The 24239-nt window shown below is 43.0% G+C and overlaps 1 protein-coding gene across 1 annotated transcript in view; it reads left to right on the top strand.

Annotated features, from left to right (window-relative positions):
* The window catches only part of PDHX (pyruvate dehydrogenase complex component X), a 704575-nt gene that overhangs the window by 574766 nt on the left and 105570 nt on the right, over positions 1–24239 (top strand). The window contains exon 8 of the mRNA XM_085643496.1: positions 7722–7780. Coding sequence (XP_085499622.1) covers positions 7722–7780 — 59 coding nt within the window. The remainder of the gene's footprint in view (positions 1–7721; positions 7781–24239) is intronic.

Here is a 24239-nt window from a genome sequence, read left to right as displayed (position 1 = left end):
AATACTGTTTTAAGACAATCTCTCTCAGAACACAGTAAATTTTAAACCTGATCGCATATACATACATACATGGCAGAGGGTTACTGCATTTAAATGCATTACAAGAATAAAAAAGCAATGGCATGCATCTTAGAATTCGACGTTTCCAAATATTGAATTTCCCCCCCCTAACTGCTCATCCTAAAACACATTGTAAAGGCCTTGGTCCCAACCCCTATAGATGTATTGTGATCACACGGTATCTGTAAACACACACAATTTAGAATTGTGCCAGTGACATTTTATTTATTTTATTACATTTATTTACAAAGAACCCAATGCGTAAAGGAAGCGCAGGTCAGCCATGACGGGTTCGTCTCAGCAGAGTGAGCCTATGAGAACTGGATGGTTAGAAATAGCCTGTGAGGTTTCTGGTGAAATTACACTTCTATCCCACTCAAACCATGGATTTTATCCCACTTCCTCCCCTCTGGCTTCACTATGTGCTGTGCTCTTGTGAACTTTCAATGCTGATCTAGGAATTTTCCTTCTTTTAATCTGATGTTGCCAAAGCTGTGTCGTCAGGTCGGAAAAGCATCTGATTTTAATCTTTTTAGGTCGAAGCCACCATCTTGGGGACATTCAGAAAGCTTCCCTGGGTATGCATTCCACCCCTAGCTTACCATTGGCTTTGTGGTTTGTCTCTCACATTTTCTGGCTTTCTGTTTGCTAGCTTTATTTGTTTTAGGCTGTCCAGCGTGAGTTTGTCCCTTCAATAGAGAAAACTCTTTTCATACTACCTCTCCTTGGATTCTTCAAGGAGTGCTCATTTCTGTAAACAGGACTGTAAATCTTGTTCTTATCTTGTCACGTTTAATGTTCACTGAAAAGCAGAGGTCAAATGTCAGGCTCTATCTTCCGAGGGAGCTTGGTGTTTGCTTTTCTTTCTCTGACTTCAAAGTGAGAGAATTTATGTGACAATCTTACTGGATACTGGGGGTAGGAAATGGTTTTGTTTCTAGAACACAGCAACATTTAATTGAACTGTGCAGGTATTTCAGAAGATATCAGCATTAGCAAAGCACAAATTAAGCACTTTTTTTAAAATTCTGAAGTGTGTTAGAAACAATTACTTTAATATGATCAGAAAAATCAATACACTTGGTGATGCCATTTCCACACATCATTTGTACACTGATAGTTTTGTTAGTAAAACTGTATGTCTGTGCAAATGTAAAAGGCATTTCAGTTGGAAATGTGGTGTCTCTAATGGCAGTGTACTACTATACCATGCATACTCCACTTCACCACACTCCACACTACTCTTCATATCTCTATGCCGCTGAACTCTACTCTGCACCACTCCACTATACACCACACCACTGCACTCTACCCTGCACCACTCCACTCCATTTCACTCTGCGCTTCTCCTCCAAACCCCTCTACGCTATGCAAATGCATTCTATTCCACTCTTTGCCACTCCAGTCTAGGCCACTCCACTCTGCATAACTCCTCTCTACGCCACTCTGCAATAATGCACTCTACGCCATTGCACTCTATTCTGTACCATGCCACTCTACGTACCAGCACTCTATGCCAATCCACTATATTCCCCTCTAATCTACTCTGCCCCACTGCACTCTATGCCACTATACTCCACACCACTTTACACCATTAATGTGCACCATCTGCACTATGCCACTACACTCCTCGCTGCACCACTCTACTCTGCCCCAGTCCACTCAATGACACTTCACTCTACTCTGAAATAATCTACTCTATGCCACTGCAGTCTGCGCCACTCTACGCTACTCTATACTGCACCTCTGCACTCTATGCCAATGCACTCTATGCTTATGCTCTATAAACCACTTTACTCAAAACCAATACACTCTATACCACTGCATCTATACCATTGCACTCTATGCCACTCTACTCTGCACCACTGCTCTCTCTGCCACTGAACTCTGTGCCACTACTCTCTGTGCCACTCTAGATGCACCACTTTATTCTGTCACTGCAGCGCTCTACAGAAGTCTATGCCAATGCACTCTACAACACTGAACTCTATGCTGCTCTGCACTCTGCGCCACAATACTCTAATCCACTTTACTCTGCACCACTTTACGCTGCACCACCCAACCCCACTGCACTGTGCACCGATGCACTCTGCGTCACTCCTTTAACAATGTACATAACTATTGGTAGAGGTATGCAGCCTGCTGGTTGGAAGTTGAAATCTTGGTACGGTCTATTATCCTTCACTATTGATAATATTAACACAACTGCTCTATTTGGCGCCAAAAGATAAGTAATAGATCAAGAGACAATTAATATAAGTGGTCTCCTGGTCTCCTGAAGGACTCACTGCTTCTGAACAGTGAACGTGAAATTTCACTCTGGCATTAAAAAAGTAATTGGGGGAATGTTTGAATGAATCTAAGCCTCCTGCATTCACTTGGGCCGAATATCTGTCCATAGTTTCTTTGCTTCTCTAGACAGAGCCCTGTGATTTACAGATCAGCCTCGGTCCTGCTCCTACAGGAAGAGTCCAGCGCAGGCGAGGTACCACTCCCCTCCCCCCTTCGCTGATGGGAGCACAAACACCCCCAAGGTAGCGTAGCGTTACTCTCTTTGGGCCTTATCCGTGTATAGCTGCCTGACTCCTATGGCACGGTGAGCATAGAGCCCTCGTCTGGGCATAGGATGGACTAGAATGGAATGGGAGATGAATTCAAATATTCCTGCCATCACTATGTTGTTTGTAACACTGTTGGGTCAGCATTTGTTGGTTTGAGTTCTCATAACGTGCCTAGATGCTTCTATTTTGTGGAGTAAAATGCGCAAACCACACACGTTTCTTTTTTTGTGAAAAGGTGTTCCGGGGCGAATGGAGATCCCTTATGGTTCCCCTTTGAGTGCACTTGTAGGGTGGCCACACCTCACACCATGTCAGCAGTCCTCGCTTCTAACTTAACAAACGAGAGTGTTTGGATGCGATTCACCAAAGGTCAAAGGTAGCCGATGTGACACTGCACGGCCTTTAAACCTCTTGAAGACATCACAGGGCAGAACCGAAGCCTCATCTTTATCCTGAGCCGCCTCCTATTGGATGCCGAAGGGCAACGATTGGAAATACAGGAAGTGAACAGGAATTTGAACTTTTTGTGAGTTGTCTTTGTTTCCTCCTTCATAAATCCCTTCGACCCAGGATATGAAGGAAAGGTACAGAGGTAGCAAGAGGGGGGTGGGGGGGGCAGAGGGAGATGCTAAGTCACCAGATGTGTAGTCTTAATTTGCTTCCTTTGGACTGCCACATTTGATCATCCTAAACCAGTGGAGGAAACCATTTCAGTTCCATCAGGCTGCACAGCCTCGACATAATTTGAATCAAATGAATCAATTTCATATGCTTTTTTATCCTATTTTTCTTCATTGTTTTCTTCATTATTTTCACCATACTTTTGTATCAATTTCTCTTAACTCATGTTCAATTCATTTTATCCAATCATAACTCGACGTCGATGTTCACAAAAACACAGGAGTGTGAAGTGGGTTTCACATGCCATGATTTTAATCCAATAACCCAATGCATTTCGGGAAATACATTCCCTTCTTCAGGGGTATCATAGCCTGCTGGTCAACCCGTCATCTTAAAATAATAAATTTCGTCCTTTCATTTCCCAGCGTGCAAAAGCACTTAAATCACGTTCGTGTACGAGCTCAAACCGTTTATACTGAAACATCCTTAGTTGCCTTCCTTTCATTTGATCATCCTGCCTTGCAGCATACAATCCCAGGGCTGGGATCGTCTTATCTAGGGGTGGGCGGAATTTGCTAAATCCACTTTCGCAAATTATCGCGAAAATGTAAAAAATTATCGCAAACACGCGGAAATATCGCGAAGATGCTGAAGTTTTTTCCCGCATGTTCGCGAGATTTTCTGCATGGTTGCGGCTCGCCAACTTACCCATGTGGTTGCTCGCGGGCGCGGCCATCTTGTTTTCAGTTTTCTCAAGGTGCATGATCGCGAGAAGAAAGATGTGATCGCGCGACGCGTGACGTCACTGCGGGCCCGAACTGTCGCAAGACAGCGCAAATGGCTAAAAACAATACAACATCTCATGGAGAACGCGACCGGATCAAGAAAACTTGTCGGGGAATGCAGGGATTCAGGTAAGGCGATCGCGCGCGCTCGAGAATGTATTATTTTACAGCGCGAGCAAGAAACAAATTATCGCCAAGCTGCGGAATGCGGAAATTTTGACATTTTTGCGCTTTCCGCGTAACGCGAAAATTTCAAATTAGCGCAATTTCCGCGAACGGAACAAAATTTTAGCCCAGACCTAGTGTTATCTCAAGGACATGCAGCGAGGTGGCGGTCTCCTGCACTCGTGGCATATTTATCTCAAGGGGCTGCCTGTGGAAGAGGCACCGCAAACCTCTAGTACATTTTTTCAATAATCTGTGTACATATTTTAAATACAGTGGAGAATTTGTGCTATCTCGTAAAGACACTTAACTTAAAGTTGTAGCTGGACTGTATGAACTCTTGTTTCAGCATTGCCGAGGCCTGATTGGCTCTCTCTTCACACCCTTTTGTATTGGTTGATGACATTTCCATCTGGGCTATGCATCTGTTTGCAGAATATTTTGTACCTGAGCTTCTTGCATTGATTTGACAAATGTGCTGATTGCAATAGCGAGGATACTCTAGTGCATGTGTCCCATAACCTTAGCATCCCATTTTTGTCACTTCCCTGATCTGCTCTGGTGAATGTGACGTCCTAATGTAGAATACATTTGTTACATTGGAAATCTGAAACATTTTTAACCCGGTGTTTGTCTTTTCGTTAGTGGAGAAAGGAAGCTCGTGCAGGAAATTGGAGCCTTGGGCCTTTGGTCGAGAGACCACAGCCTTGATGTGAGCTGAGACTGAGCTACCACAAGGGCCAAATAATCTGATACACAAAGGCAGGGGCGTCGTGAACCTACAGCCGGGGTGAAGGTGAAATGTTGGATAGATGGATAGATGGTTCGATTGAAGAGACAAGGGAGCTCTTATAGGGAGGGTCGCACTCACTTGCTTTGCTTTCTTGGATCCATCTGAACTTTGGTTCATAATGGAGGGGTATTTTAATTTTCTGGCTACTCCCTTGCACAAAATCAAATTAGATTCTGAGATGTATTACACTTAATTAGGCCTTCATCTGAGAAAAAGCATCTGTGTAACAACTTGGCAAGCAACAATACCTTGATAAATAAAGGACTTAAAAGGTTCCAATCACGCTGGTTAAAGTAATAAATACATGTATTATCCAAAAAGTGACAAGATGCAGAAGTTGGGGGTACGAATCAAGAGTTAGAAAGAAAACAAAAACTGCACCATAGAAAAACATTGGAAAAATAGTTTATCCTGTTATCACTGATAGCATTGTCTTTCATGTATTTCTGATTCCCCCCCCCTCATTATACTGATAATGGACTTTATCTAGACATCCAGAATGCAAGTGTTCCTGACACCTTGACAGAGACGCAACAGGGCTCACCATTTAAGGAAAGTGCCTCTTTTGGAACGGCAGCAGCCCACTATAGAAACTATGGATCATCTTCTGACTGAAATCTGACAACCTTGGCCCTTCATCTTCAGAGTCTTTACTGCCCTGCAATGCAGCCCTGACAGACACACGGATTGACGTGTGGGTGAATCCCAGATCGGTGCTGCCTGTTAGTCACACTATAGCCAGGTGCCACAGACCTGCTCTGGGTGATGCTCCAGACAGATAGAAGTTGTACCAGTGTAAACCAAGCTTTTGCAGTGGGCCGGGTGTTTGGGTAGCCTGCATGAATGATGGAGAATTCCATAGAAGCCTTAATTTACCGCACACCTCCAAACCCAAGTAAATATAGCACAAGATACAGGTAGAACACTGGATGGGTTTATTTCTGAGGTTACTTCACACCCAAGCAGCTGTTGCTTAAGATATCCCTTGGGTAGACCTAGCTGAGGATACAAAGTGAGACTGGCATCTGTGATTGTTCAAGGTAATCTTGGGCATATGGTATAAACAAATAGACACTTTCACACTTTTATATAGTAATAAAATGTCATGTTATATTAGGAATTCATGATATTTTAAATATTGTTTGTGATTTGTTTACATTTTATTGAAAAGGACAAGATTTGTATACTATGATGAAGAGATGTTAATATGATGTGAAACAGCTGTAGTAAGATAGGGAAACGCATGCAATATTATATATTTCCCCCTGTATTTGCAAATACGCATCTAGTCGAGTGCAGGCAAGTGTATTTTATTTGATGATAGATGAATCGGTAGCCTTAAATTCTGCTGATTCTGTACTTGGGTGAATTCTAACATCTTGGTATGGCCTGGGGAGCACTTTAAGAATGTTCTTACTATGGATGTGGTAAATGTTTTATTCCGGTGTGCTCATAGTAAGACTTTGTCACAGCCCTGATATAACAAAAACGTGAAATCTCAAAGCGCCTTACAAAACTGAACACAGAAAGGTCAGTGTGCTCTACAGAACATTGAATAATGAGAGAGAGATAACCAGGTGTAGAATTTACATGTAGAACTTGTTTATTGAAATAGTTCCATATCGGTCTCAATTAGAGCCATGGACCTTTTCTTTTTATGAGGTTTTAATTGATGTGATGGTGCTAAAGTGAATGAGTTAATTCCATCTCAAGACTTTCCGCTGTTGACGTGATTTTTATTGGAAGTCAAATTAAGCTTCTTTTTCCGTGAAGTCCTAGACTTGTTTAAGATGCATTAAAGTGTTCTGAGGTTGATTAAACCCATAGAGATCAAAGGCCAATATTTCACTGTGTCCAGCTTCATTTGGACAATCCAAAAGATTAGGAGGAAAGGTGTTTGATCAGCGGCACTTTGATATTCGTTGCTCGTGTCTGAATGTAAGGAAATCTGCTAGGAACCAAGGGCCTGGTGCATCAAAGGGTTTTACTCATTCTGTGTCTATGGGAAACTGTGTTAGTGCATACAGGCTATAGTCTTAGATTTCAAAGATTAAAATCGTGACAGTGTGTCTGAGTAGGTAACACCTTTGTTCTTCGATTCAGTAAAAAGAAAAGTGGTGTGTCCATTTTTGTGTTTCTTATTCTTTTGTATAACTGGAATATTTTGATGGTCTGTGTTAATGTGCTCACCCTGTGATACACAAGACACCTGCATTTACAACAATAAGAATGAGCTTCTTGGAGAGGTACAGTTAACTGGTCCATGCAGCTACTTGTGATTGAATGTATGAATTACTTATTTGGTATGACTCTACAAACTCCGTCTGCTCAAATTACTTTCGGTTGGGTGGAGTAAAATGCTTGACTCCAATATTTAAGTAGCCTTTACATGTATAAATCAAGTTGCCTTCCGCTTGTTACCCTTGTCATTACTTTTCTCTTCATTTCATATGATCCATTTTTGGGGCATCTAATGGACGGCTGTGCTGCTTCCAGCATTACTTTTGTGTTTGTCTCATTTAAAACCTTTTTTTTGTTACCTTATAGATGGGTTTGTTGCCATCATCTAAGCTTCAGCGGTGACAATATGGTTGTTTTGCATTCTGTATATTTGGTATTTATGTAACAAAGAAAACCATTTCAAAGTTTTGTCGAGCTAATATTTTATTATGAACCAACGCGGTTTGGAGAGACAGGTGGATTTTGCCCTGACTATTGTTTTCTATCTCTTGCTAGGCGATGTCAAGGTTTCGGTGAATGATTTTATCATCAAAGTGACGGCCGTGACCCTTAAAGTAAGTGAATTTCCAACTGCGAACGAATTAATGGACTGGTTTAAAGGTTTCGGTTCTGGAGGAATTTGGGTGTGCTAACTTGTTCATGATTTTTCCTACACTGGTCCAGTGGCGGCTCCACCGCTAAAGCTTGTTTGAGTAAAAGAAAAATAAAGTGATAATAACTGTTATTCTCATTATATATTTTTTTAGACTCCAGCCAGGTCGGGCGGGGCGGGGCTGGGCTGGGCTACCCGCATCAGAGGGAGCAGTAGTGGTTCACCCACTCCTAAGTGCGTAAAGACGCTTTGTCCGCCATCTCTCTCTAGGGCCGGCCAAACTGTCGTGCGCACTTGGCATGTTCTCCATTGGGCTGTGTTGCACAGCCCAGTGGAGAACATGCTCAGCCTCCCCAGGCACTGCATTAGCGTCCAAACAGGTTGCATGAGCGTCCAAAGAGGACGCTCAGACCAATCACGACGCTGCTCCTGCAGCATCGAGATTGGTTGGCAGAGATCGGAAGCCTGGTTGCCTCTGGGGCTGTAGAAGAGCGAGGACGAGGAGAAGCGTGCTGCGGCGTCGGAAAAGGTTTTTTTTTTTCTTTAACCCTCTCCACCTGCCTCCCACCCCCGTTCAGAGGCCACCACCACTGCACTGGCCACAGTCGTGTCCAGCCGCTGCAGATATTTTGATACGGAAAAATTTGTTTGGTTCGCATGTGAAGTCTCTCAGTACTTTTGCTCTGCTTGGACGTCTGTGATCCCAGTAAATCCCCCACCCGGCCGGCTCTGATGTTTGTTTTTGATCGTTCTTATGCTGTGGATAGCCGCCAGGGATTATGGTTCACTCTTGTTAGTTTAGTTAGTGGAATCCACTAAGCCCTCGTTGCTGATCTCTAAATACACACTTTTAACCGAGAAAATAGTTTAAAAATTGTCTGATCTTTAGTCAGCTGCTGCTGTACCCAGACTGCACCTCCTACATCTGCCACCTATTAACCAGCCAGCATGTTTTATTAGTAACGGTGCAGAATACAGTGAACTCAAATCCATTATACTGCCCTGGGCAGTGAGAACTGCTTGCCAGCCTTCAGTTGGCCCATAACCACTCTCTTGTCTGTGGTGTTTAGCACATCTCATGCTACCCCTGGGCACCTTCACTGCGTGCCCATCGTACCTAGGGTGACGCAGAACTTGCAGTACACGACAAAATGAATAAAGCTCATCTTATCTGCAGGATCCAAGAAACGTCTGGTTTGTAATCCCTATGCCCATATAATACATGAACCCAAGACTGTCTGACTATACACTCACTGGATAGATGTCCTTTACTGGACTCTTGAAAAGGTACGACTGAGAGAAACGTTAATAGGAGGTAAGGAGAGGGATATAGCGGCCCTCCAGAACCAAATGATAATGCATCTTACGTGAGTGTATGTATGGTCCGGCTTGAAGTACAACGTCACAGGAGATCATGGACCCTGGTAGAACGGAAGGATAAACCACGAAGAATATAGTCCATGGCTGAGAAAGAAAGAAGAGCAAGATGGTTTACGAGTGGACCAGGTGTACTTACCACAGAGTCAGCACACTGCACAGAACTGCAAGCCTTAGGGCTGATTTGGGCAAACACCTGACCATGAGCCTGTATAGTCCAGACTGTTCGATTCTTCTCTAGGCAGCATCCACACAGTACACACGCGTTGAAGAAAAACTGTCGTAGTCACAGTGCGTGCATGGGTTAAGATTACTCAGTAACCCGAATACATGCTTATCATTGTGAAATCTGCAAAATTTGCATGTCTCCACATTTGACAAGACACTTAAGGACACTTACAGTGAATGCATTACAGTACTTCCCTAACGAGAGATCCCAGAGGTTGAGAGGAAAAGTTACCAAATACACTAGGATTTATGAGACATGCTTTTTGTTAAACTCCTGACTCTGTTTTAGAAGGGGTCATTTGTATGTGACACAGAATGTTGGAAATGCGTAAACTCTTGAAAACGAGCATTGGCAAAGCCAATAAATATTGTGTTGGCAGCCAGCCTTTTAGCTCTGTGATATAAATATAGATATATATATCTATATATACATATATATATATATATATATATATATGTATGTATATATATTATTTATTTATTTTTTTTCCCCCCAGATAGAGATCAGATGTCAATACTGGGACATGACTCGTATGGATTTTTTTGCGCTGTATTTATCCGCTATATTTATTTATTTATTTAGATCTGCTTTTCCACAGACAGAGCTTTTTTTGGTTTGCTAATAACTTTGGCCCTATTTAACAAATCTCCACAAAACTTTCCCAAAAAATAGTTTGTCTACTTCAGCTCCTTTCTCAAAAGCTTTGTGGTGATCGTCAAGCGGGGGCTGAGACAAAAAGGAGGGCACCAAAGTGCAAAATCTCCATTCATGTTCCTTAGACGACTTTGAGATTTTGGTCCGCTGATAGTACTTTTTGTGATTTGGTGTAAATCCGTTTAGTAGTTTTAGAAATATTAAGGCTAAAAAATAATTGTAATATTGTCAGTTGGGCTCGCGATTACCTCCCGCGAGAGCGCAAATCTATAAATGGAGCCATGTGATTAGTCGAGAGGCCAGTTTTTCCCGTGACCCTTAACAATCTCACGGGAGCGAGAGGCTCCAAGTCTCACGAGCACTCTGATTGGCTGGCTGTGTGAAAGTTAGAAAGGAAATGGGTGCTATTACTGTTCACTGTGAAAATTGAAATGTGTAATAAAGTAAAAAAGCTATATATCCGGGCAGCAGAAAGGGATGCTGTTCCCCTAGATTTAGATACTAGGTGTGAATGGGATAACTACTGTGAAGATAAATGTATATTGTTTTTATCTAATTTTTACGATCTTCCAGGACTCTCGCGAGATCATGAATAGTAAAAAGGAGTAGATGATTCAATACACTCTGTTATTAGGAATACATATTGTGGACCTTGTTTTTGAGAGGAAGTGTGTAAGTGATAAGTACTGTGATGATTAGAAGACTAAACCTTCGTTATTTTTTTTTTTTTTAAATGTTGCGGTCTCATGAGACTGTCACAGGATCGTTAAAAGTAGGAAGGAGTAGGTGATGTTTGAATACCCTCTGCTCTGCACACTTGTTACTGTATGAAGGAGTCTTACTGGAGATGGTGTTTATCAGACTCTACTATTTATGCTCATTTGGTTGAGAATAGTTGTGAGTAGAGTTAAGGCTCATCTAAATACCCGACTACGCACTCCCATCATCTGAGATAGAGGTCTGAAAGGAGAGCCCGTTCCCTCCCCACATCCTACTACTCACAAATATAATTACAGAGAGAAGTCTCATCAGAGAAGCCTGTCCCACCCCACACCCTACTACACACATCCTTCATCCAAGATAGGGGTCTCAGCAGAGAGGTCAGCCCTTTTACACACCCTACTGATGTCACCTAACATCTGAGGAAGATGAGGGGAAAGGTCAACTCTGTGTCCTCTTCCTGCTTCCACACCATCCGCTTGCTCTGTAAGAGCTTACGTTGGATCCCCATTGCCACCAGGAAAACAGTAACCCAAGCCCTCATCTCCATCTGACTTGACTATGGTAATGCACTCTACGCCGGAGCCTCCAGAAAGCCCCTCACATGTCTCCAAACCATTCAGAATACCGCAGCCAGACTCATCCTCAACCTCCCAAGACAGACAAGCACCACCCCATCTCAGAATCCTCCTACGGCTCCCCGTCCAGAAGCGATGCCATTCCAAACTGATGATTCATGCCTACAAAGCTCTCCACAACATCGGACCCACCTACATCAACCACCATCTGACTTGCCATCTTCTTACCAGGAACCTCCGCTCTGCATCCCTTGCCCTCACTCACGCAGCGGAGGTCATTCCTTCCCCTACCTTGCCGCCAAGTTCTGGAACAACCCCCCTACCTCACCGACTTCAGGAAAGAGCTCAAGACCTGACTTTTTGACTAGGGCCGCAGATCCTCAGTGCCGGGATACCCCTAGGGTTAATAAGTTGTGCTACACAAAAGAAGATTGATTAAAGTGTCAGGAAGCAGGCCAGTTTCTCCTATGCACTACTATGTATACTGGTGAACCTGAGGAGAGCGGTCAACGGAGAGGCCAGTCTCTCCTTACACCCTACTATGCACTCCTCTTATTGTCTGGAAAGCGCCGACTGGGAAGGCCACACTCTCCCCATACACTAGTAGTGGGAACTATAAAGTATAAGTACTGTAATAAAAGGCAGTGTGAAATGTATCCCCCCCACCCCCCCAAATAAAAAGTGTGATCTCTCAAGACTCTCGCAGGATCATAAAACAGTAGGGAGGAGGGTAAAGAAAATTTGTCTGAAGAGAGAGTTCTCAGCAGAGAGGCTTATGTGTTTGCACACTCTGCCACCCACAACCAAGATTACAGGGCTGTTATCCATGAGACAAATGCTAAGTGTTTGAGCTCCCAATACTCTCGCGAGACACTGAGAAATATACTGAGGCAGGCATTTGTGGCCTCCCCCTCTCGGGAAACAGCCTTTACTCTGAAGTTTTAACATCACAATACATGTGCCACACATTTTTTACAACAGAATTACGGTTGGCACGTAAGTCATTACAATGCAAGACTTTACCACGCATTTCAACAGTGCTACTTTACCACCCAAGTACTGATCATCAGCAGGCGGCAGTGTTGTACTAATGATAAAGTTTTGTCAGAATAGAATGTAAGGGGCAGCTCTTATACATTGCACTGATGCCAGGCAGCTCAGCCTGCTTCCAGGCAATTCCACAGTGCTAAGCACTGTGAATAGCCACTGCAAAAAAGAATATTGTGTTCTAGTGGGAGAATGAAATTTTATTTTAGGTCTGTTGAAAATGTGGTTATATTAGTTCAAAACGCCCCAGTAACTGACGAAAACTGTCCTGCACCAGAGATAGTCATGCGATCTGGCCCGACTCTCCTAGTGAAAAGCCCTTCAAGGTACCGTGCTGTAGATTGGCTATATTGTCCTTCTGCATTTCCTATCCCTCTGACATGTGCAACCTGCTTTTACTGTTGCTTCTTGATATGGTTGTAAGGCGACAAAGGTACGGTTGCGCTAGACATGTCTGTAACTCGCCGTCTTGTATACATTAATGTCATGTAACACCTTGAGCCGATCTAACATTACATTGTTTAAACTAGGTTTTAAGGACTACGCAGCAAATTGCGTTGGTTTAGTTCACCCCAAAGGCTAGAAAATTTCACTTGGAAAAAATTAATCGTACCCCTGTCCTTGCTTCTTTTGAAAATTCCTTTTGGGGCAGCCTGCGGGTTATAGTGAGAAGAGACTGTGAGGGAGTCTGTCGCCACTGATATGGCTGGGCCTCCTGGTTGTAATGGCATTAGGACATCGCGCTGTAGACTGCGCATTGTGGGGAGGGAAGCTCTGTGCAGGAATGTAGTATGGGTGTGTCTCCCTTCTGGGCACTTTTTCTGGCTACCTTCAATCAACATCACAAGCTTAAATTACTCATATAATATATATTATTGAAAAAAACAAAGAAACGGTATGCATGGTAAAAGTGTGCTTGGAAGTGAATAGCGTGGTAAATGTATTTTTATTGTGAGCAATTGTAAATGCGTGGTAATAGTAAGTGGAGTTAAATCTGCAATGTAAAATTGTGCATGCTAAAACAAGACCTTGTAATGTCATACAACCCACCTCTCGCTCGTTATTTACAAGCTTCTTCAAGACAGCTTGCCATGGGGGCCACATACGGTCCCATAATTCAATGGGAGAGTCATTACACCTCAAAAAAAATTGCTGTGGACATGTCTTGATATTTGAGTTACAATAACTGAGAAAATAAACAATTTCTATTGAATATTTATCTGTTTAATATCCGCTCACATTTTGCAAACTGTAATCCATATCCTGTTTTTTTACAATAAAAAAGAAATATGGTTTTACTAAAATAATGTCTGAACGCAACATATATTATAAAGTCATTCTACCATATATACTCTCACAAAAATTATTTACTTAAAAAAATTAAATCTTCTAAATGCACTGAAAAAAAACCCCATTAAAATAACGTTATTGTTCGGTGTAATAAAAATAACTGCTTTCTCCTTAAACAAAAAATATAGAAATTCATAGAAGAAAAAATAGGTTAAAGTACCGTTAGAGTAAGTTGAATTTCTCAGTGACAACGTTAACGTTTTTAACTTTAAAGAAACACAGCAATTCAGCAGTTATAGTTAGCAGTGCTAACTAAAAGTTGCACCCCCACCATGTACTGCTTATGACCTCACTAATGACATCACTCATGACCTCTTCTATGACATCATTTGATATCTCACATGACATCACTGAGGACATCAAGCTTTTTTTGTGCATATTGCCCTATAAACGGATATTGCTTTAGAGATCTAATTGTAAGTACATAATACCTCGGAAGAATGCCATGATAAATGCCATCACTGAAACAACTCTCTTAGCAGTAGAAAGTATGGGTTGTGTGCCACATTGACCCTATACCATACACTTCATGGGTAGTGTAGTTCACATTTTGCTAAAGTTCCCAAGTTTCTAAAAATACTAAAAGTATCTACCAAAAACAGTGCCATAGTACTGACAGCTTTTGTCTGTATCAAACCCCTAACAGTCACCGAACCTATGAATTTGATATAAGTTGAGAATTTAATACTGTATTCAGCATTCATCCTATGGAAAGACTTTATTCTGTACCAGACTCTTTGCGGACAGTGAAACGCTCATGACAAATACACTATAGAGAATTAAAAATTATTTACTAAGCACAGTATGCACTCTATGAAAACTTGTCTAAAGAATGACTATTCACTTAAAATAAGCAAGGGCTGAAGGCGTTAAAGATCATACTACCAGTAGCCTTCAACTGTGGTGAAAAGTTTTCAGATAGATCATCTTCTGAAGCAAAACAAGCTCATGTGCATATGTAAGTACTGGTTGCACACAGTCTTCTATGTTAAGTAGAAACTGTCATGCTAAGACGATTGATCGAATAACTCAAGGCTGCTTACAATACTTAATATGAAGTACGTAGAATCTTTTCCCTGCCAAGCCTTTTCTGCAGTAGGATTATCAGAAAACGTTTGTGGAACATAATGAACACAAGTCAGCTGTCACCTGCACACTGAGTTAATCTTCAATACAAAGATTTATAATGTGTTCAATACCTCTACACGGCTATGATGCATTTGAAGCCTATGCGTTTTTGTAAACACTTACACCCGTTAGCTGGACACAGGCTGTACAAAATTAGGTAGAAAAGTAATATGGTAGTTAACCCCCACTATGTTATCTATAAAACGCACTCATTGGATGATGTTATTAGTGAAAATAGTAATGGAAGGAGCGTCTGATTCACATAGAATCACCAATCAAATATTGAAGTCTGTATCAGTTTCTTTCTTTTCAATTTCTTTATTCGCCAAAAATATTTCTCCACAATTCAAAGCAAGAAATTTCAGGGAGTCCAAGTCTAAATTCCAACAGAAATGTTCATTAATTCATAAATCCAATTCAACGATTATTTCATCCAGATTAGTTTAACACAAACAGAACAATCTTTGATTAAGCACAGCCTACGCGTTTCGTCCTCCTTAGGACATCACTGATTTCGAGCAAGTCAGAATTCTGTAGCTATTTCCAGCTCCATCAATAATAGACATAGAAATGTGCCATACTTCTTGAAGTCGACAACCTGGTGCTCAATAATCTACAATCAATCCTCTCTTACCACTTACTAATCAATATACCTCTCAAACACATCCATCGCCTAGAAACCCCATAGGCCCTATAATTCTGACCAGCAAATTCTAATTCATAAACTACTCTCAACTCCTCCCCATCTAATCATGGCTTTATAGAAGTTGGCCGAGTATACCCCCGGGGTTCCCTTCACCGACTAACACTATTTTCAAAGGAAAAACTCTCCTGACTCCCTGCCTGCATTCCAGATCCAAATCTATAAGGATCGGACCACATTCCTAAACATATTCTGATCTATTCAGAAATACTCACAAAGAAGCATTTGGTTATGAACATTTGCTACCACAACACACACAACCTCTACCAAATCCTTAGTTTTCAGCGATGATTTGAAAGGTTCAAACTAAAATTAAAGCACTCATATACAAGTGACACAGGACCAAAACTTCCACAGAACTGTATCATAGCGGCTGGACCTCACACTCACCATGTGACACCCTACACTGTGAAAAAAATCCTCAGTCTTTCCAAACCTTATGTAGACACTTCAGCATCACCCACAATTATTTGAGCACAACCACCACACTCGCCTATCAATGACCATTCCTTATGAGCCATTGGCTTTACCATTATTCCTTTGTTTGAAATCACAATAAGTGACACTGTCACTACTCTACTCGGTGCTCCATCTCCACCCTCCTATTCTAGTCACCCAACCCCATTCATCTCTGACTCTTTATCATAGCATCTCCCAGTGAACTCATTCCAGTCATAAAGGCCGCCATAACCAGAGTCTCTGATGGACAAACTTCAACCTTCCCTCAATGCCTAGGTCATGCTCTACTCCATCCAGGTTCTGGTCATTAAGCCAACTAGTCTCTCCATTGGAACTCTCTTCAATAGGCATCCGGGCCTTTCTCTCTCTTCTGGAGTTCAACACTGCTTCGAAAGGTCATCTACTGCAACTTGAAGGATGAGCTTGAATACTGCCATCCCATCCTGATGGAACGGTCTATTTCACACTCGTAGGCTTCATTGCATGCAGCAGTACAAGTACATTAGAGGTATGACTGTCTTCGCCGGTGATCATGCAACCTGATGATTAATCAATTCCGTAACCGTTACTTAATTAGGGTTCTGTGTTTGCCAGCTCCCCAACACTCTTTTATGTATCCTAGTTCTTGCTAAATGTTTCTGATCCACATTTTATTTTTGCATATAAATAAAAAATCCCAGGTTGCTCTCCGGTGAAAGGGAGAATCCTTTCAGTAGGCCTGTTTGTAGAGGATGGTTTTCACATACCCCAGGCACATCAGTATCTTAGCATGAACAAATGGAGAATGTTGTCGAGGTCTGGATGAAAGCCTCAAGCCTGGAGTGGTGATAATTAAAGTGAATGCTCTCTTGATGCAGCTGAAAGTTCTACTACTTGTGGACTACGTCCGAATCTAACTGCATGTGATAGGATGATCGCTTCTCTCGGAGTGTCCGATGGGACGAGGTGGTGCTCGTATGTTTTTCATACCCTTTAGGGAAGATTCAGTACATCCTAGCGTAACCTGTTGGACCATCGCTTACAGGCCCAAGTAGGTTGCACATATTGTGCCTGAGCTTTGCAAGGTGGAACGTTGTCCAATACGTCACTGCCGACGTTATGCTTGTCCGATGGGTGATGTAATTCTTCTTCCACCTGGAACACTGCAGAAAAAAACTCAAGTTTTCATACACACCAAATAAAATTTGAAAACAGTTGAGCCCTGAAAGTTTTATCTTTAATGAACAACAGAATCTATAAATAGGAGCCTCTAATTTCATCTCTTACTCTAAGATGCTACATTTTAATATTAAAAAAACGAGTTCAGTTCTAGACTAAATACAATAGCTTATTGTAGACGAATAGTGCTTTTGTGCTTGAATTCTCTGGCTTTCAGTTCAATCAGATGTGTCTTCCACATTCTTTCCTTCTCCAGCTTTTGAGGCTTAGGGAGCCCTTTATAACTTTTCTTTTCGGAGGACCCTTGATTTCTGCTTAAAGTGGATTAAAGACTTTGACCCAATGGATAGGTGTTTGTTAGAAATCCATAGACTGGTCAGTGGTTTCCTGTATTTCGAATATTTCTCGGTGGTCGCCTTCCTCCCCTGAAGGCGTTCATTGTATATGTACTTGAATCCAAGTTGGTGTTGGCGGCTCTTCTGCAGTGCGCCCTCTGAGCGTTAACTGCAGCGCTGTACCAGCTGCTTGCAAGCACTGCGCTTTCAACATTTGCTTACTGTCGTACACGTGGCTAAGCCCTGCACAAGATCTACTTGTCTAGGCTGAGAAACCTCCTCCAAAATTTTAAATTAGTAGTCTATTCCCACTTGACAGGGCAGCTGGGCAGCGGATGTACCTGTAAAACATTACTGCCTGTAGTGCAGGCTAACATTGGTTGTTCTTAAACCCATCCCTCCCTTTTTGCATATGACCCACTCGCCACCCACTCTCTCTTTGGCTCTTAGGTGGATTGAGACAAGGACCCGTGCAAGGAAGGTGCATTGAGGGATATCCAGCGCGGGGTCTTAAGTTTTAAGGCAATAGATGTGCTTTGAAAGGGTCTTCGCTTGCTTCAACCATGTATTGAACATCCCACAGTTATTGAGGGAGCAAAGGACTTCACTAGTTACTGTGGGTGTTACTGGTACCTTCCATTCTACTTTTAGCAGTGCAGTTCTGACTCCCTCGTGTCCTTGAGAATTTTTAGAATTTTCGAAGTTCTAAGTGGCTCGCTCTTTACCAGGGATATTTCTTAACTTTAACATTTTTAATTCTCTTGAAGTTTCTGCGCTTGGAATTGTTTCTGGCTGTGAGGAGTCGACGACCACCTGTGCTCTGGAGCCTTTTAGTGCAGAGTAAGTTAAGTATACCTGCCCCAGGGATCCCTATTTCTACTGACATTGATTTTCTTACCGTGGAGGGAGACAATTTCTTCTTTCCACCTTTGTTAATTTATAAAACCTTAATCTGTAGGCTTCCTCAGTTCACTGGTCCTGTTGTCCGGTTCGCTGGTTCCGTCTGCCCTCCATAAGCAGGAACTGTTCTTGCCTTACTGCCTAGTGCCAAGCTGCACAACCAGGGGCCAGAACCCAGGTGCCAAAGTCTATTTTAAGAAGCAAAACAAAGCAAGCCCTTTCGAAATCTCCGACATGGTGCTGTGAGCTGGCCTGAAATCTGCCTTGTTCATGGTTCAGCTGTGTATATAATCGGTTTTCTGACTGCTCGCTCATCCATAAGGGCACTGCCTGCTGCGCTCGCTCCTTGTCTGATGAAAACGTAAGCCAAGCCAGCACATGTATCCCATGCACAACGGATGCATAGTGACAACATTGATCATGTGTATAAGTCACATCTAAGATGAAATTGGTTCTTAGTGCATAAACAGCAAATTTCATTATAATCCTTGGAAACCTTGGAAAGATGACAGACCAAGACAGCCCTTCTTGGGTTGATTCCAACCTGCAGGTTACATACAAGTCTCAGTGGGTGGGTTGGTACCCACCGATTTATTAGACTGAGCTTGGTTTGGTGTTATTGTGAATGTTACTTATACTCTTAAAAATCTCTCAGAGGATACTCCAGGGTGTGCCCCTGCACTGTTTCCGATTTTAGTTTGTGATGTGGGTGACTGGTCCCTGGCTCTTCAAGCAACACCACGGCGTTCCTATGCCTTTTAGCCTGTGTGTTCATTTAAAAGCTTTGGCCAAGCTATTTAGTTATAGTTTGCAATACCTATATTGATTGTTAGAATGAATATAATCATTATTTGTATACAGTTTATTGATAGCACCACCTGTGCTGTGCTCCTCACAGCATTTGTGCTGATGGTGATTTGGTTATTTGCTGATGGTGATTTGGCTCACCCACCCTTCCAACCCAGTCCAAAGGCATCCTTTGTGATGAAGTTATGTTAACAGTGCTCCTTAGCTCTACAAGGCAAAGCATGTTCATGAATCCTTTGTGGCTGCAAAGTGCAGAACAGTATGGGCCATTGGGCTGCATCTCACGATTGTATGGCCATTCATACACTCGGGGTGCAACACATTACCACTCTCGACATCCGTTCTAACAAGACTCCCTTTCCGCATCACACGTCTTTCCGCCCTGTGTGTGAATGTTTATAGAACTTACAGGCATGTCTTGTTCTAGGTCTCTGTGTCCCAGCTATGGTGTAGAATGTTAACCTACAAGTGTGGTGTGGAATGATTGGGACTAACAGGTCAGTAAGGAAATGGCCTGCTACTTCTAGTGTACCTGTACACTCAGGTGTAGCAGATTAATGATCCCTACGTTTTGCACCAGAATGCGTTTAGAAAAAAAAAAAAAATTTTTTAGAGTTTTGTATAGCGCGAACTTGACCCGAAGGTATCGGGTATGAGAGCGCTTTACACAGGCACCAGTTGCGTAACATGAGGACACATTCATTTTTTCTTTTTTTGTTAGGCACGGAGAGATTAAGTGATTTGCCCAGAATCACAGGATGTTCTGCGTCGTTGCTGAGACTCGAACCCGATTCCCCAGATTCGAGGCCGACACCCCTAGCCATTAGGCCAAATCCTCTCCCAATAAATTTGAATTCAATGCATGCAACAAGGTAAAAGTACTTAACCGATTCATGAAGCCTCAGGAGGAATGTTGAGGTTTCTACATTTGCAGTATTTATTTCAACCCAATCAGCAGGAGTTTGCTGAATTCAGCTATTGAACAAGAATATTCAATGAGAAGTCCCTCCATTTGAATCATCCCAACGCTGTCACCTTAAAATTGCTGTGTCAGCCCGATGGCACTCGATGCATAGGCAGATACGAAGCATTGGGAAAGTTGGCCATATTAGTTCTATGTGCAAAGTACTTTCTCCCTGTTCCCTTATCTCCCCCCAAACTTAATTGCTTTGTATTGCTTAATGTTTTCATACTTTGTCTCAAACTGTGCGTACGCTGTATGACTGTTTCAATAAAGAATGATGACACAATAAAAAATTGCTTTGTTAGAAGAAGCCAGTTGTAAGCTCATGCAGGACATTGGAGGGCACTAAAGAGCAGGTATCATTGTGTTGAGCACGTGTTAGATAGAAATTAGCGAACACCCAGAAAACGTGCACACACATATTGGAACATGTGGCCTGGCTAGTGGACAGGTCTTCTAAGATCAGTGAAGAGCACAATGTTACACTCGCATGCATGTTCCTCAACACCTGCTTGGACACCAAGCACGCCACAGAGATATCGGACCTACTGCATCAACATGCTCTGTATCTGCTGTTCCTCACAGGAACATGGCTAAAACAAGCCTCTGCCCCGGACATTGCTACAGCCATCACTGCTGGGTACATAATCGTCCAAGCCCAGAGGTGGAGGTCGCCATCATATTCAAAAATACCTTCAGCTGCACCACCTTCACGGACACCCCTTCAGCTACATAGAACACCTCAGATTCAAGATATGCATCACAGCCAAATTCTCCCTGGGAAAAATCCTCATACAGACCACCAGGACCCAACACCTGTTCTGCCAACAACATGGCAGACTTTGTCAAACCCCTCATGATCAATGCCAGCACCTTCATCCTCCTTAGAGAGACGGTTCACCCAAAAGACCTTACTGTCTCAAAGTCTTCTGCACTTCCAAAAAACCTCAGAAACCTTGGCCTCACCCAGCACGTTACCAAACCCCCCACACCGGCCCAAGCACACCAACAACTTGCTGAGAGCCATTGAGTACCTCAATGAGTAGATGACCGCATCTGCGACATCCTGGTTCCTGTCAAGCGCAACCCAATGGCAAGAACCTTATCACAGGCCAGCTGGTACACAGAGGAATTCAGGTTGACGAAATGCCACTGCAAACAACTGGCGTGCAAATCAAAAAGAAGTCAAGGCACCACCTATAGACATCTTCAAATCAGCCCTAAGACGCTACCACCAGTAAATGCCAAACACCAACTCTTGTAGATAACATCAATGTAGGCACTTTGCCATCATCAAAAATTTTGCTACAGCCCCTGCAGCCACATCACCAACTCACAAGTCCTTTGCTAAAAGCTCGCTGAATGCTTCTGTAAAAAAATCACCTCTATATACAGCAACTTCGACCCTCAACTGGACCCCGTCATAGTCACAACTCAACTTCCCATCACAGCCACAACTCAACTTCTCATCACAGCTAAGGAATGAACCTTGACATCAAGGCCCACCGTCGCCACCATCGAAATCCCTGCTACTTTGAAGACCATCCACTTGTCCTCACCACGCCTTCGCCAAAGAACTCCTATCGATCAGCGTACCGCTAACACCCATCCTCTGCCTCGATCAACTCAACCAAATTGCTGGACACCTGGAAACATGCCACCGTCATGCTCAAGAAAACCTCAGCTGACTCAGCCACGCTTTCCCACTACAGACTCATCCCTCAACTGCTATACCCAGCAAAGGTATTAGAGTAAGTAATCAACCAGCACCTCATTGACCACCTCAGAGACCACCAGCTCCTCGATGCAACACATTCTGGATTCAGGCCTAATCACAGTACAGAAACAGCACTCATCATCACCACAGATGACATCCACATGATCCTGACAAGACAAAAGTAGTGATATTCAACACTGTCACTGAATCCTGCTTCCACGCCCTGAATGTGCTGAGGAAGTTGTTCAGATGGCTCCTAAGCAACACTACTAAAACTGTCACTCACACCCTAGTCACCAGCAAGTTGGACTATGGAAACAGGCTCTACACAAGGACCACAAAGCAACTTACTTGTAGGCTACAAACTATCCTGTACTTGACAGCCAGACTCATCCTCAATCTCACAAACAGAACACACATCACACCACACCTCATCTCAGGGATTTCCACTGACTGCAATGCACAAATTTGCTAATTTCAAACTCATCACACTCACATTCATGGCAGTTCACAACTTAGGCCCAGCCTACCTGCACAGTCCTATCTCCCTCCGACAACCACCTAGACACCTCCAAGCTGCAAGACTCTTACTCGCATGCATCTCACACATGCAAGGAACCAGACCAGGGGGACACGCTTTCTCTTAAATCGCACCAAATGCGTGGAACGGCCCCCCATTCCAAATCAGAGCCTCCTCCTCTCTTCTTAAATTCAGCAAGAAGCTGAAAACCTAACTTTTCATTTAACCAACCTTCCATAGGGAAGGCTAGGCACACACATCTGCTCAGCAACAGGATAGACTCACGGTGACAGTGGGCTTTACATATACACATAACATAACAGGTAGCCTCTGTGCTAATGCCTAATACTGGTGACGGCTCTACAGCATTTGTTCCACATTTTCTGGATCATAGCCCTAATTTGATATTTTGAATTCTATTCTTTACCTTTAGAATATCTTCAGGCACCAAACTGGGTTTGGACATTTTCTCAGCAGTGCTCCTGCATGCTGCTAAGTGATTTCATGCTGCTCCACACTGGCTTCATTCTGACCCAGAAGTGACAGAGCGGTGCCACATTTATGCACCACCCCTGAGTGCTGGCGCCCTTTCCTTTCTTTCTGCTCTTTGAATGCAGATTCTGACCTCCACTAGCTTTTTTTGTCTGTTTACAAGTTTTTCACATTGTGTTCCAATGTGTCTGACTATGATGCCGATTTGCATCACAGGACTGGACTAGGGTGGCAGTCCATTACATCTGACAAATTTGTATTTGTATTTGTAGGGGGATTTATATAGCGCGTGTATACCAACAGGTCTCTTAGCGCTGACAGAAGGAGACTTGCATTCGGCCCAGTAAAGACAGTCCTGGTAACGGGGGGATTAAAATGTCTCTAAACAGCAGAGTTTTCAGTAGCTTCCGAAAGGGGAACAAGCCTGGTTCTTTTCGTAAAGCATCTGGCAGTTGGTTCCAAAGACGTGGTAAAATAACAGAAATAGCTTGCCCACCCTTCGTAGCCGAATTGCTCCGAGGGCATACTAGCTGAAAAGCATCTGTAGACCGGAGTAAACGTCCTGGAACGTACTTAACCAGGCGTTCCCTAATGTAGCTGGGGGCGTGACCATAAAGGGATTTATGAGCAATACATAGGCCCTTGAATTTTGCGCGTTGTCTAACAGGCAACCAGTGTAGCTTAAGCAGCAGGGGTGAGGCATGGGTCCTCCTAGGAAGGCTGAAAACCAACCTAGCAGCGTCATTCTGTACAACTTGGAGTCGGTTAATGAGTTTCAAAGGAAGACCTAGGTACAGCGCATTCCCATAGTCAAGGCGTGATAAAATAGTAGCCGAGGCTATGGATTTCATGGAGGAAGCTGATAGGAGGGGAAACAACTTCCTCAGTTGTCTCAAGACACCAGTGCAGGTGCCCACCACTGAGGAGACTTGATGACTTAGAGAGAGTTCTGCATCAATCTTAATTCCCAAGCTTTTCACGACTGGTGATGGACAAGGAGGAGCCCCAAGTTCTTTGGGCCAAAACAGGCCACTCCAGGAGTTATTGATTGTTGGAATGACGAGAACCTCCGTTTTGTCGGGGTTAATTTTTAAAGAATTAACTGTCATCCAGTTAGTGGTGAATCTTAAAATACTTTGAACCATCTCATGGGCATGGGCTGAGTTGTCAATCTTCAGAATAAGCTGAGTGTCGTCAGCATAGATTAAAAACTCGACAGTCCAAATTGGACAGTGCAGTCACTAAGGGTTGTAGATATATATTAAAGAGTAAAGGGGACAGCG

Source organism: Triturus cristatus, chromosome 3_1 (genome assembly GCF_964204655.1).
Source record: "Triturus cristatus chromosome 3_1, aTriCri1.1, whole genome shotgun sequence".
Classification (NCBI taxonomy): domain Eukaryota; kingdom Metazoa; phylum Chordata; class Amphibia; order Caudata; family Salamandridae; genus Triturus; species Triturus cristatus.
This window is presented reverse-complemented; position numbering and strand designations above follow the sequence as displayed.